The sequence below is a fragment of the Nestor notabilis genome, unplaced genomic scaffold, assembly GCF_000696875.1.
Source record: "Nestor notabilis isolate BGI_N333 unplaced genomic scaffold, ASM69687v1 scaffold411, whole genome shotgun sequence".
NCBI classification, from domain to species: domain Eukaryota; kingdom Metazoa; phylum Chordata; class Aves; order Psittaciformes; family Psittacidae; genus Nestor; species Nestor notabilis.
This window is the reverse complement of record NW_009913136.1, coordinates 363-10,421: the sequence shown is the minus strand read 5'-3', so window position 1 is coordinate 10,421 and position 10,059 is coordinate 363. Positions and strand designations below refer to the sequence as shown.

Below are 10,059 nucleotides of genomic sequence, written 5' to 3'. Positions count from 1 at the left end.
TCCCTGCCCATGGCAGGGGGCTTGGAACTAGATGATCTTAAGTTCCTTTCCAACCCAAACCATTCTATGATTTTATGATTCTATACGTAAACTTTACACTTACACCTGTTCTGGTGAATTTGGTGGTCACCTGGAACGTTAATTTTTATTCTTGTTTCTTTCCACAACTGGAAAAGAATTCCTTAGCAATTGAAAATGAATCTGGGAATTTTGCTAGTATTTTTTAATTCAAGGGGGGGAAAAATTGAATTCTTGTAGTGAAGAATTTTGTAAACTTTATTAAAAAATACAGATGTTTTGCTGAATTGAGCACCTGAACAAGAAGATGTTCAGAATAAATAACCTTATTAATGAAACGTAGAGAAGGAGCACTTCTTTGCTAATACTAACTGTAAGTGAAGCTTCTGAGAAGTAATTATAGACCTTGCTAGCTGTTGGTCCCATTCCATTCTGAATGCTGTCAGAACACAGACAGATGTGCTGCTGCCCTGTTGACGCCACTCCCGTAGCTGGAGCAGCGCTGCTGTCCACCAGCAGCCTCATGTCTTCTCACAGATGGATCAGCAGAGGTGGCTCACCAGCTGTGGGACTGGTGTGACAGATTCTGCACGTGCCCTGGGCTCTGTGGGCACAACGGGGGAGTAGAGAACTAGTGAATGTGGGGTTTGTGATCAGAAAGAATGGCTGAACTCATAACTGTGTGACGCATTTTTGTTGTGGCCCAGATGATGATTTCCAGCTAATGCAGAGGACTTTTATGGAGAAGCACTACCAGGCGTTTGACGACTCGGAAGAAAACAAGCTCATCTATACTTGTATTTTTAATGAATATGTAAGATACTATTTTACTATTTTTTGCATGTAGTATTTTTCACTTTTCTTGAGGCCAGTGTCAGGTCCTGTATTCCCCCCTTTATGAACTACTGGTTTTATATGGAGCAGAGCCAACATGCTGCCTGTGAGCAAGAAAGATGTTTTCTGAAGGCCTGGTTCCTTGCTCTTTGTTTCACCTCAAAATTTCTATAGATGTTTTAGAAGTTGTATAACTCTCCTGAATAGAGATTTAGCTTGTTGCTGTAATAAATAATGTATTTAATGTGTGCATAACAAAGTTTGTTCTTTTCCAGTTGTATTATTTCATGTTCTGGACACTTCAATTGCCTTCTTAATGCCAAGCATAATTATGAAATTATACAGCCTACTAGTCAGTACTATCCAATGAGTTAAAAATAATTTGTTACTAGGTACAAATAGCATATATTCTCAACAATATTCCCAGAAAAAATGTTTAGCTCTGTCTCAGCGGTGGTATAGCAATTCCCAGCCAAGGAATCTCCAGTTGTTTGCCCAGTGAGGATAATACGAACTGCCAATAAGGTGTCATTGTAAGGAAGATGTGCTGTTTTGGAATCTGCTCGTGAAGTTTGTTATGATGTTATAGGGGTGGTTTGTTTGGGTTTTTTTTTCAGATCCATTTAGTAGAGAAATACATAGAAGAAAAGTTGCTTGAACGGATTCCTGGTTTCAATATGACTGCTTTCATAATGTCACTGCAGTAAGTGTCTGCTTTTGGTTGCGGGATGGTTTATAAGCCTCTCAAATCTTTTTATCTAGATTAAAGCTGAGGTTTCAAAGTTCTCCCTTTTAGAAAGAGATTCCTCATGAATTAAAAAAGAAGTATTTATGCAGGCAATGACTGACTGCTTCTCTTGCCTTCAGCATGCCCAGCTACTCTGAATTTCTGAACTATCATGCTGACATAAATCAGATATTAAGGGGTAGGATGAGAAATCAGAATGAGAACACTGGAGGTTTTTCATAATCACTGTTGCTTTGAAGCCAGACCATTGAAAGGTTTAGTCTTGTTTATTTCATCCAGGTGTGGTGTGGGACGCTTAAATAGCCTGCTAGTCTTTCAAGAGGCATGTGCTGAAATGCCTTTACTGAAGTATTTCTTGTACAAAATATTCACAGAAGAGTTTGGTTTGTCTTAATCACTTCATTTGGTCACTTCAGTTTAACCAACTTCATGAAGAGGTCACTTCTGTAAGATCACTGTTTTTCCCCTTGAATCAAGTGTAGTTGGGAACTGAGTATGTTAAAATGCTAGATTTTATTCTTTCCTTGTAATAGGACATTAGAAAATTACTATGAACTCAGTACTTAGACTGTTTAAGGTAAAGCTCCTTTTGATAAGAAATTAATTAAATTTAATAAAATAATTAAAAAAAAAAATGAAACAGCAACCAAAAAAACCCCCCACAAAACTACCCCACAAAACAAAACAAGAGAAAAAAACCACCAACAACAACAAAACAAAACCAGCCCTTAACTATTAAGAAAGTCTTGTTGAAATATTTACAAGGGTCTGTAGGGACAGGACAAGAGGGAATGGCTTTAACCTGACAGAGGGGAGACTGAGATGAGATTTTAGGCAAAAGTTCTTCCCTGTGAGGGTGCTGAGGCCCTGGCACAGATTGCCCAGAGAAGCTGTGGCTTCTCTGGAAGAAGTGGAGAAGTGTTCAAGGCCAGCTTGGACAGGGCTTGGAGCAACCTGCTCTAGTGGAAGGTGTCCCTGCCCATGGCCGGGTGTTAGAACTGGATGAGGTTTAAGGTCCCTTCCAACACAAACCAGTCTGGGATTCTGTGATAAGCTGAGAGGGGAGCACAAGGACTTTCTTCCAAATGTTTTCATCAAAAGTTCTCTACCAGGTAGCATCAGCACACTTAAGGGATGTGTATGATTCTTTGCCTCCCGCCAAGCTTTCCCACAAATCAGACTGTCTGGCTGTTCCAGTGCTAGGTAAAGGCTAGTTGAGTGTTCCTTCTGTTGACTTACAGGCCAGTTTCTTTGTCTGGATTTCAAGGACTGATGTGAAACAGTTATGTCTTGGCTTCAGATAAATGTAATGTATTAATGTACTTGGATGGAAATACTGCAAGGTAGTATTTGGCTAAAGTTTTGCTTTATTTTAGACATTCTTGTTTAAATTTTAATATTGCTCTACTTGTCCCAGTATCCTTGTTGACCTCAAACCATTTTAAAATAACTATTTCCCACACAGTTTTCTAATTCCCAAAATTCTTCTCTCTATAGACAGCACAAAGATGAAATTGCAGGTGACATATTTGATATGCTTCTCACATTTATCGACTTTCTGGCTTTCAAAGAAATGTTTCTGGATTACAGAGCTGTAAGTATGTCACATTGTTTATTTTCGTTGGTATAATGGCTGTTGGTTTTGTGTAGCTCTGCCTGAGAGTACCAAAGTTCATGTTACTACAGTAGGCAGCAGCATTTATTCAAAGGCTGTACCAGGGTCAAAAGGAAAAGAACTTCACTAAATGGCTGTTTAAACACAAACTGCACATTTAATGATTTCTAGAAGACTTGAACGAAGCTGGTATGTGGAGCAGTTCTTTAGAAACACACACTTTGTGCATTTTTGAATATTGATTTCCAGGTGAACTTCAGGAGACACTTCCTCACTGTGACCGAGCACTGGCACAGGTTGCCCAGGGAGACTGTGGAGTCTCCATCTGTCCTGGGTTCAGCTATAGCAATCATTTTTCTCCTTCTTAGTAGCTGGTGCAGTGCTGTGTTTTTGACTTTCAGCCTGGGAACAATGCTGATAACACCAATGTTTTCAGTTGTTGCTAAGTAATGTTTACTGTGACCAAGGACTTTCTCAGTCTCATGCTCTGCCAGAGAGGAGGGGAAGCCGGGAGGAAGCAGAGACAGGACACCTGACCCAAACTGGCCAAAGGGGTATCCCATACCACAGCACGTCATGACCAGTATATAAAGACCTGGGGGATTTACCCGGAAGGCCCAGATCGCTGCTCGGGTCGGGCTGGGTGTCGGTCGGTGGGTGGTGAGCAGTTGTGTCCTCTCCCCTTGTTATTTCCCTTATTGTTATTATTATCGGTGGTAGCAGTAGTGGTTTGTATTATACCTTAGTTACTGGAGTGCTGTTATCTCAACCTATGGGAGTTACATTCTTTTGGTTCTCCTCTCCATCCCTCTGGGAGCAGGGGGAGGAAGAAGGGTGGGGAGTGAGCGAGCAGCTGCGTGGTTCCAAGTTACCAGCTGGGCTTAAACCACGACATCATCCTTGCAGATATTCAGAAGCAGTCTGGGCACAGTCCTGCGTGGCCCTGCTTGAGCAGAGGGTTTGGACCAGGTGACCACCAGAGCTCCCATCCTACTTGACCATCCTGTGATTTTATGATATTTTTTCTCTCCTCCCCACTCCCTGCTCATCCAGACTTAGCTTTTTAAGCTTATTCCATTTGTATTTCTCTTCCTTTCTGTCCAAGCTGTAGAAACAAGCAAAACTAAAGGATTAAATTTTGGGATAAGCTTCTTCCTAGGGAAATGCAATACATGTTAAAGGCTCTCCAATATCTGTCCAGCCACATTTGACAAAGGAGCAAAAGAGTCAAAGTTGCTGTCAGAGTTAAGCCCTCTGACGCCTTCCCCACCCCTTAAAGTGTCATGAAAACGAGGGCGGGTTGAGGAGGAGGAGACAGGAGGAGTAGCTTCAGTTGGGCTTTACACCTTTGAGGTCTCCTGAAAGGCAGACCACACAAGTGAGATCTCCCTTGTTCCCTGAGGACTGCCTGGGTGTTCTTGACTGATGTGGGCAAGAATCTGCACTGCCCTGGCCAGCAGAGAGAGTGACCTTGCTCCAGGGTTCCTGCAGAACCTGTTCTTAAAGTTTAGATTCACATTCAATCTCAGATGCTCAGGTAACATGTAATTTTATATTGATTTGGTGCAGCCAACAGAGTGCGTATTGCCCATTTTAGTGTTTGAATTGCTTATTCCAAAAAAGCATTGAGTCACAGATTTCTTTTTCTCCCATGTTTCCAGGAAAAGGAAGGCCGAAGTGTGGATTTAAGCAGTGGGCTAGTGGTGACTTCACTAAACAAATCATCAATGTCCTCCTCCTAGAACAGTTCATGCAAGACTTTGCTTCTGCAGATGAAGAATCCTCAAACTTTAAAGGAATCCTATTGACATATTTTGTTAATTGTAGAGCTAAAATAATGGTTTGCAGCTAAAACTGAAAATATCCCTGTCATTGTTTGAAAAGTTTTCACTCTTTTCCTGTTATAGTTGTTTCAATTACTTCAGTCAATGGCAGCGTGAGTAAATACCTTGGCACTTACATTCTGTTAGGAATTCAGTTAGGAATTCTGTTGTATTTTAAACAAGACCTCTTGTCAATCCAGACGCTACAAGGCATGGCTGGGGGTGAATTCTTCTTTTGATGGGGAATTGTATCTTGGTGTTCCCTGCAAGACCTGTCTGCCTCTATGCTGTTCTCTTCTGTCTGTGTTTCTGTGAGCTGCTGCTCCCAGGATAACTTGTCCCTCTGTGACACTCCTGTCACTCATCCCTGTTTCAGTGTGTTTTCCATCAGACAGACGGGCTTTTTTAAGAGATTAAATGTCTCTATATAATGAACTACCTGTGTGCAAGCCTGGCATCATGTTTTAAGAGTTTTAATGTTGTCATAACAATGCATGCAGAGGCTAATTTTCTTACTAATTTTTATATATATATTCTAGTTGTCGAAACATTACCCTTCATTTCGCTCACTGAACACCAAACAGAGACTGGTGTGTCAGGGACTGATGCAGTTTGTCCAGTCCCTTTTTGGTTCACACCTTCCATTAATGCAGTTAGATTTTTCTGAGCCTGCCTCTGTTCAGGAGCTGTTAGACATTCTCCCATGTGGAGCATGCAGTGCATTTTGCAGTGTGTTGTGCTCCAGCTTTCCTTTGTAGCAAGATCTGGAAATAAATTGAACTTGTTTCATGTATTTTTATTAGCTTGTACGAGGAAGGTGCAAAAGGAAAAGCTGCTGTGCCTGGCTGGGCATCACTTCTAGTTCTGACAAACCAGCCCGTGTCCCCAGGAAGTGGAAGGTGAATTTGTCATCTGCAGTGCAGGGGAGCAGGTGGCTCCTCATTCTCCCAAGCAGTGATCCAGGATGCGTTCCCAGACCAGCTGCAGACTTGGTTTTTAACCCTAAGACCACCTGTAGCAAGGGGCAAAATTGACTTGCTGGTTCGTATGTGATCCTGTGAGCTGCAGGGCGTGTGAGTGGTGCAGAGCCTAGAGGAAGGAGTGTATACAAGCCGTGGCACTTCTTCCGTCTTCTTGTGGTCTTGGATGCATGCCTTCCTCCTCCTCCCATAGGGCTGGGCTGTGGGAATGGGCAGTCCCCTCTGGCACTGCCATCCCTGCTGCCTACTCTATGTCGTGCTGTACCCGTCACCTTACAAGAAAATGTTGTCCTGAGAGACTCCAGTGCTGGATTTAGAGATGTTTTTATTTAAACATATTTTTTATTTAAGTAGATTTTAATTTAAAGATTTTTTATTTAGCAAGATTTATTTGTTAAAGATTTATATATAATTTGTGCTTCAAATTGTTAGAAATCAATACAAGAACAGTTCACACTGCTTCCTTTGCTTAGCCTTCACCTTCCAGCTCTGCTACCATTTATGTAGCACATTAATTATAATCACTTACACTGTAGCTGGGAATGACCAGAGCTTGGTTTAGTGAATTTTAGTATGGGAGTGACCTCTCCATGGAGCTGCTCCAGCAAGGACAAACCCCAAGGACAAGCAGGAGCTTCAGCCTCCAGCAAGTCCATGTCCTCCCGCAAGGTTGTCAGTGACAGAACCGGTGGGTTTCTGCTTGGAAGCATCATCGGAGACCACAGAGCAGCATCCACGTGACTCAGTACTGACCATTGCTGCTCCAAGAGCGAGACCTGGTGGCACGCGAAGCTCCAAGCCATGGAGCCTGGCACAAGCTGAGTCAGGGTGGTCCATGGCTGGGCTTTGCTGTCCTTATGCATGGTCAGTCACTTGGCTGGTGGCTGCATTGCTGCCAAGCCCTTTCCAGGCGCGGAAGCTGAAGAAGGTGCTCACCCCATAGGCAACCATGGTGAGGCAGGCGAAGAACTGGAAGAGGAGCAGAGGCCACAGGTGAGCACAGTGGCTGCCTGGCCCTGTGGCCTTCCCCTGCCCACCGCTACTTACAGATGCCGCGGCTCTTCGGTTGTAATCCCACTGCCGCCAGGATGTTGGCTGGACGGCAGCCGCGCACGTTACGAAGGCGGTGATGTACAGGACAGTTGCCACAGCGTTGAAGATCATCAGCTAGGGAAGATAAAGAGGAGGTCATGAGGTCTGGGCTCAGACTTGAGTTTGCTGGGATGAGGGATGGGCAAAAGGCTGTTTCATGTTCCTCCCTCATCCCCAGGAGAAGCTGAAGAAAAGGGTCCAGCCCCTCACACTGGGAACAAAGAAGATAACATCTCACTACATGCACCCCAGGCTGTGCTGAGAGGTTTGTGGTTGACACCACGCTTGCAGCAGCAACACAGTGGCTGTAACTTTCAGGATTGATTCAGGCCTTCCTGCTTCAAACATTTGCTAAGCAATCGAGGAGCAGAATGAAAAAATGTCATTGTGCAAAGTGCAGGGGACTTTTTGTTCCATCAGCCCAGAAGAGTGTGAAGCCCTCATTCCTCTTACAGCATCTCCCCAGGATGTTTCCCACTTAGGAACCCCGCTCGCTTCCTCTTGGCTACGCACCATGAGGGACCAGGGGACCATGTAGAACTTGAGCTGAAGCTGTAGGAGGTAAGTCATGAAGAAAAGGACTGTTACTATCCAGAAGAAGATGGACACAAACATCACCCAGCTGTAGGCAGCGTGAAGGTAGTACGTTGTGTCAGCGATGGGAGCCCACACCAGTAAGCCCAGCACCTGCAGAGTGAAACGGGGAAGCGTTCAGGTGATGGTTCCTGCAGAGCATCACCCAGGAGCCCTGGCTCACCTGCACCTCCAGCAGCTGGGTCCCCATGGTCAGCACAGCAGGGCTGGACTGAGGGGCAGCTCAGGGCAGGGAGCTCACCTGGGACCCTCCTCACTCGCAGGTAAGCTCATGCTTGGTACTGCTGTCTCAAGAGCTGCACAAGGATGTCTTGCATGGCAGGAGGGGTGAAATATGGGCAACCTCATCACCAAAGCCCCCTACTCCACCAAGAAGCCCCCATGCACAAGGCCAGTCTCTGCAGGGGCTGGCTCAGTGTCAGAGACAGCTCATGATGGATGAGAGCTGGATGTGTGGGGCTCACCCTTGAGCTCTCCCAGGTACAGCAAAGTTTTGGGCTTATTTCCACTGCTTGGTCTGGTCTGGTTTGCAACTCCCATGTACACTGCTCCTGGGGCTCAACTTTCACTGTTCATCAAGTTTAACTGCATAACAATTGCAGCATCATGTGCCTGCAGAGTGATCCACAATAAAATCCCAGGTAGATGAGTCTGTTCCTGCCCTGGCAGGATGGAAAAGCCCAGCCCTGTGCTGTGTCCACCCCTGATCTTTGGACTCTGGAGGAGATGCTGCCCTGCTTCACCCCCAGCTGCCTTCTCCACCATCCCCTCCCCAGGAAGCTCCTTGAAGCAGCAAGTTTGTGCGTATTTTTTTATTTAGAAAGCCTCTAACCCAGGACAGAGCAAGCAGAGGATAAGACACCACCACATAGCAATAGGTCCTGGAAAGGGAAGGCTGTTGCAAAGCAAATGGCACTTTCTGTGATTTCTGCAGTCTCAACCACAGCCTGTGCACTGACATGCAGAGCAAGGGCTCTGGCACCCACTTCACCCTCCTTCATCACCTCCCAGCTGCACCACAGCAAAGCAGGGTCCCTTCACACCCTCCTCCTAGGGAGATGTGAGGCTCCAGCCCTGCACCCTTCATGTTTCCCAGCATGACCAAACATCGCAGGGAGATGCCCACAGCAAGGCTCGGGTGAGAATGCGCCACAGATGCAGCCATGATGTATTCTGGTTCCCAGCTGGGGTTGTGATCACAGTCTCAAAGAATGGTTTGGATTGGAAGGGACCTTGAGGCTCATACAGTTCCAACTCCCTGTCACAGGCAGGGACACCTTCCACTAGAGCAGGTTGCTTCCACGAACACTGCCAGGGATGGGGCAGCCACAGCTTCTCTGGGCAACCTGTGCCAGGGTCTCAGCACCCTCACAGGGAAGAACTTCTGCCCAAGAGCTCATCTCAGTCTCCCCTCTGTCAGGTTAAAGCCATTCTCCCTTGTCCTGTCCCTGCAGGCCCTTGTCCAAAGCCCCTCTCCGAGTTTTTTGTAGCCCCTTTAAGCACTGGAGCTACTCTAAGGTCTCCCAGAGCCTTCTTTTCTCCAGGCTGAACGAGCCCTGCTGTGTCAGCCTGGGATCTTGCTGGGCAGAGCCAGGTGAAGCTGGCAGCACTGCCTGCACAAGCCCACATGGCTTATTGTCAGTGAAGAAACACAGGGGGCTTTGTCCTGTCCCAGTGTACTGCCCTGGTGCTTGCTGCCCTGACAATGCTGCCTTGTCTGGCACATCCATTTCTAATGCTCTTGATCACAAAATATGTGCAGGGGAGAAACGTGTAGGAAAAAGCCCAGCTCTGGGAGCAGGAGGCAGGATGTGCAAGCTGCCCTGCCCTGGCCATGGGGGAAGAAAAGCAGGAGCCCTTAGGAACAGTTTCTGGGGTGATGTGAGGTTCAGCGAATGGGAGGTGGGCAAGCATGTTTAATGGTATGGCCTGAGTAATGGGACTAGGTCGGGGGTTGGAGGGTCCCTTCTGCTTATCTTGATTCCATCTCTCTTTCCTGATGCTCTTACAAGACACCCCCTGACAGCATCTTTCCCATGCCCCTCCTTGAACATCTATTGCTATGTCACAATCATGCCAACGCCCAGGGTGGAACTCTGGAGCAGGGAGCCAGCTCTATGCTAGTGGCTGCCTCAGTGCCCCAGGGAGAGGGGACGGGTAAATGGGCTCCCCACTGCAGCAAGGCAGCTCACACTGGGGCCCCTGTGCAGCTGAGCACCCATCCCTGTGCACATGGGGCACCCAAAAGTCCCAGAGGGAGCAGCAGTAGGAGTTTATTCTGCAGCTGTCTTCATTGCTGAAGCCATGGAAAGATGACACTGCTGCTGCGCAGTTTGACAGTGCGAAGACCCTTCT

General features: G+C 46.3%; 2 protein-coding genes across 2 annotated transcripts in view; one reads left to right on the top strand and one right to left on the bottom strand.

The window, feature by feature from the left end:
* ARL2BP (ADP-ribosylation factor-like 2 binding protein) overlaps window positions 1–4,957 on the top strand; it is a 10,701-nt gene extending 5,744 nt beyond the window's left edge. The window contains exons 3-6 of the mRNA XM_010022859.1: window positions 726–832; window positions 1,470–1,555; window positions 3,098–3,194; window positions 4,877–4,957. Of these exons, the coding sequence (XP_010021161.1) occupies window positions 726–832; window positions 1,470–1,555; window positions 3,098–3,194; window positions 4,877–4,957 (371 nt within the window). The remainder of the gene's footprint in view (window positions 1–725; window positions 833–1,469; window positions 1,556–3,097; window positions 3,195–4,876) is intronic.
* Window positions 4,958–6,873: 1,916 nt separating this feature from the next.
* PLLP (plasmolipin) lies at window positions 6,874–7,894 on the bottom strand. The gene is made up of 4 exons (XM_010022870.1): window positions 7,868–7,894; window positions 7,624–7,797; window positions 7,066–7,185; window positions 6,874–6,987 (listed from the first exon to the last, which is right to left on the bottom strand). The coding sequence occupies exons 1-4, from the start codon at window positions 7,892–7,894 to the stop codon at window positions 6,874–6,876; spliced, it is 435 nt and encodes a 144-aa protein (XP_010021172.1).
* Between the last annotated feature and the right edge of the window lie 2,165 nt (window positions 7,895–10,059).

Bases quoted from the DNA above. Each gene is read 5' to 3' on its own strand.
- PLLP (XM_010022870.1), bottom strand. From the start codon at position 7,894: ATGGGGACCCAGCTGCTGGAGGTGCAG. The intron at 7,798-7,867 runs GTGAGCCAGGGC...TTCACTCTGCAG, and splicing joins CCCAGCTGCTGGAGGTGCAG to GTGCTGGGCTTACTGGTGTG. The intron at 6,988-7,065 runs GTAAGTAGCGGT...CTCCTCTTCCAG, and splicing joins ACCGAAGAGCCGCGGCATCT to TTCTTCGCCTGCCTCACCAT.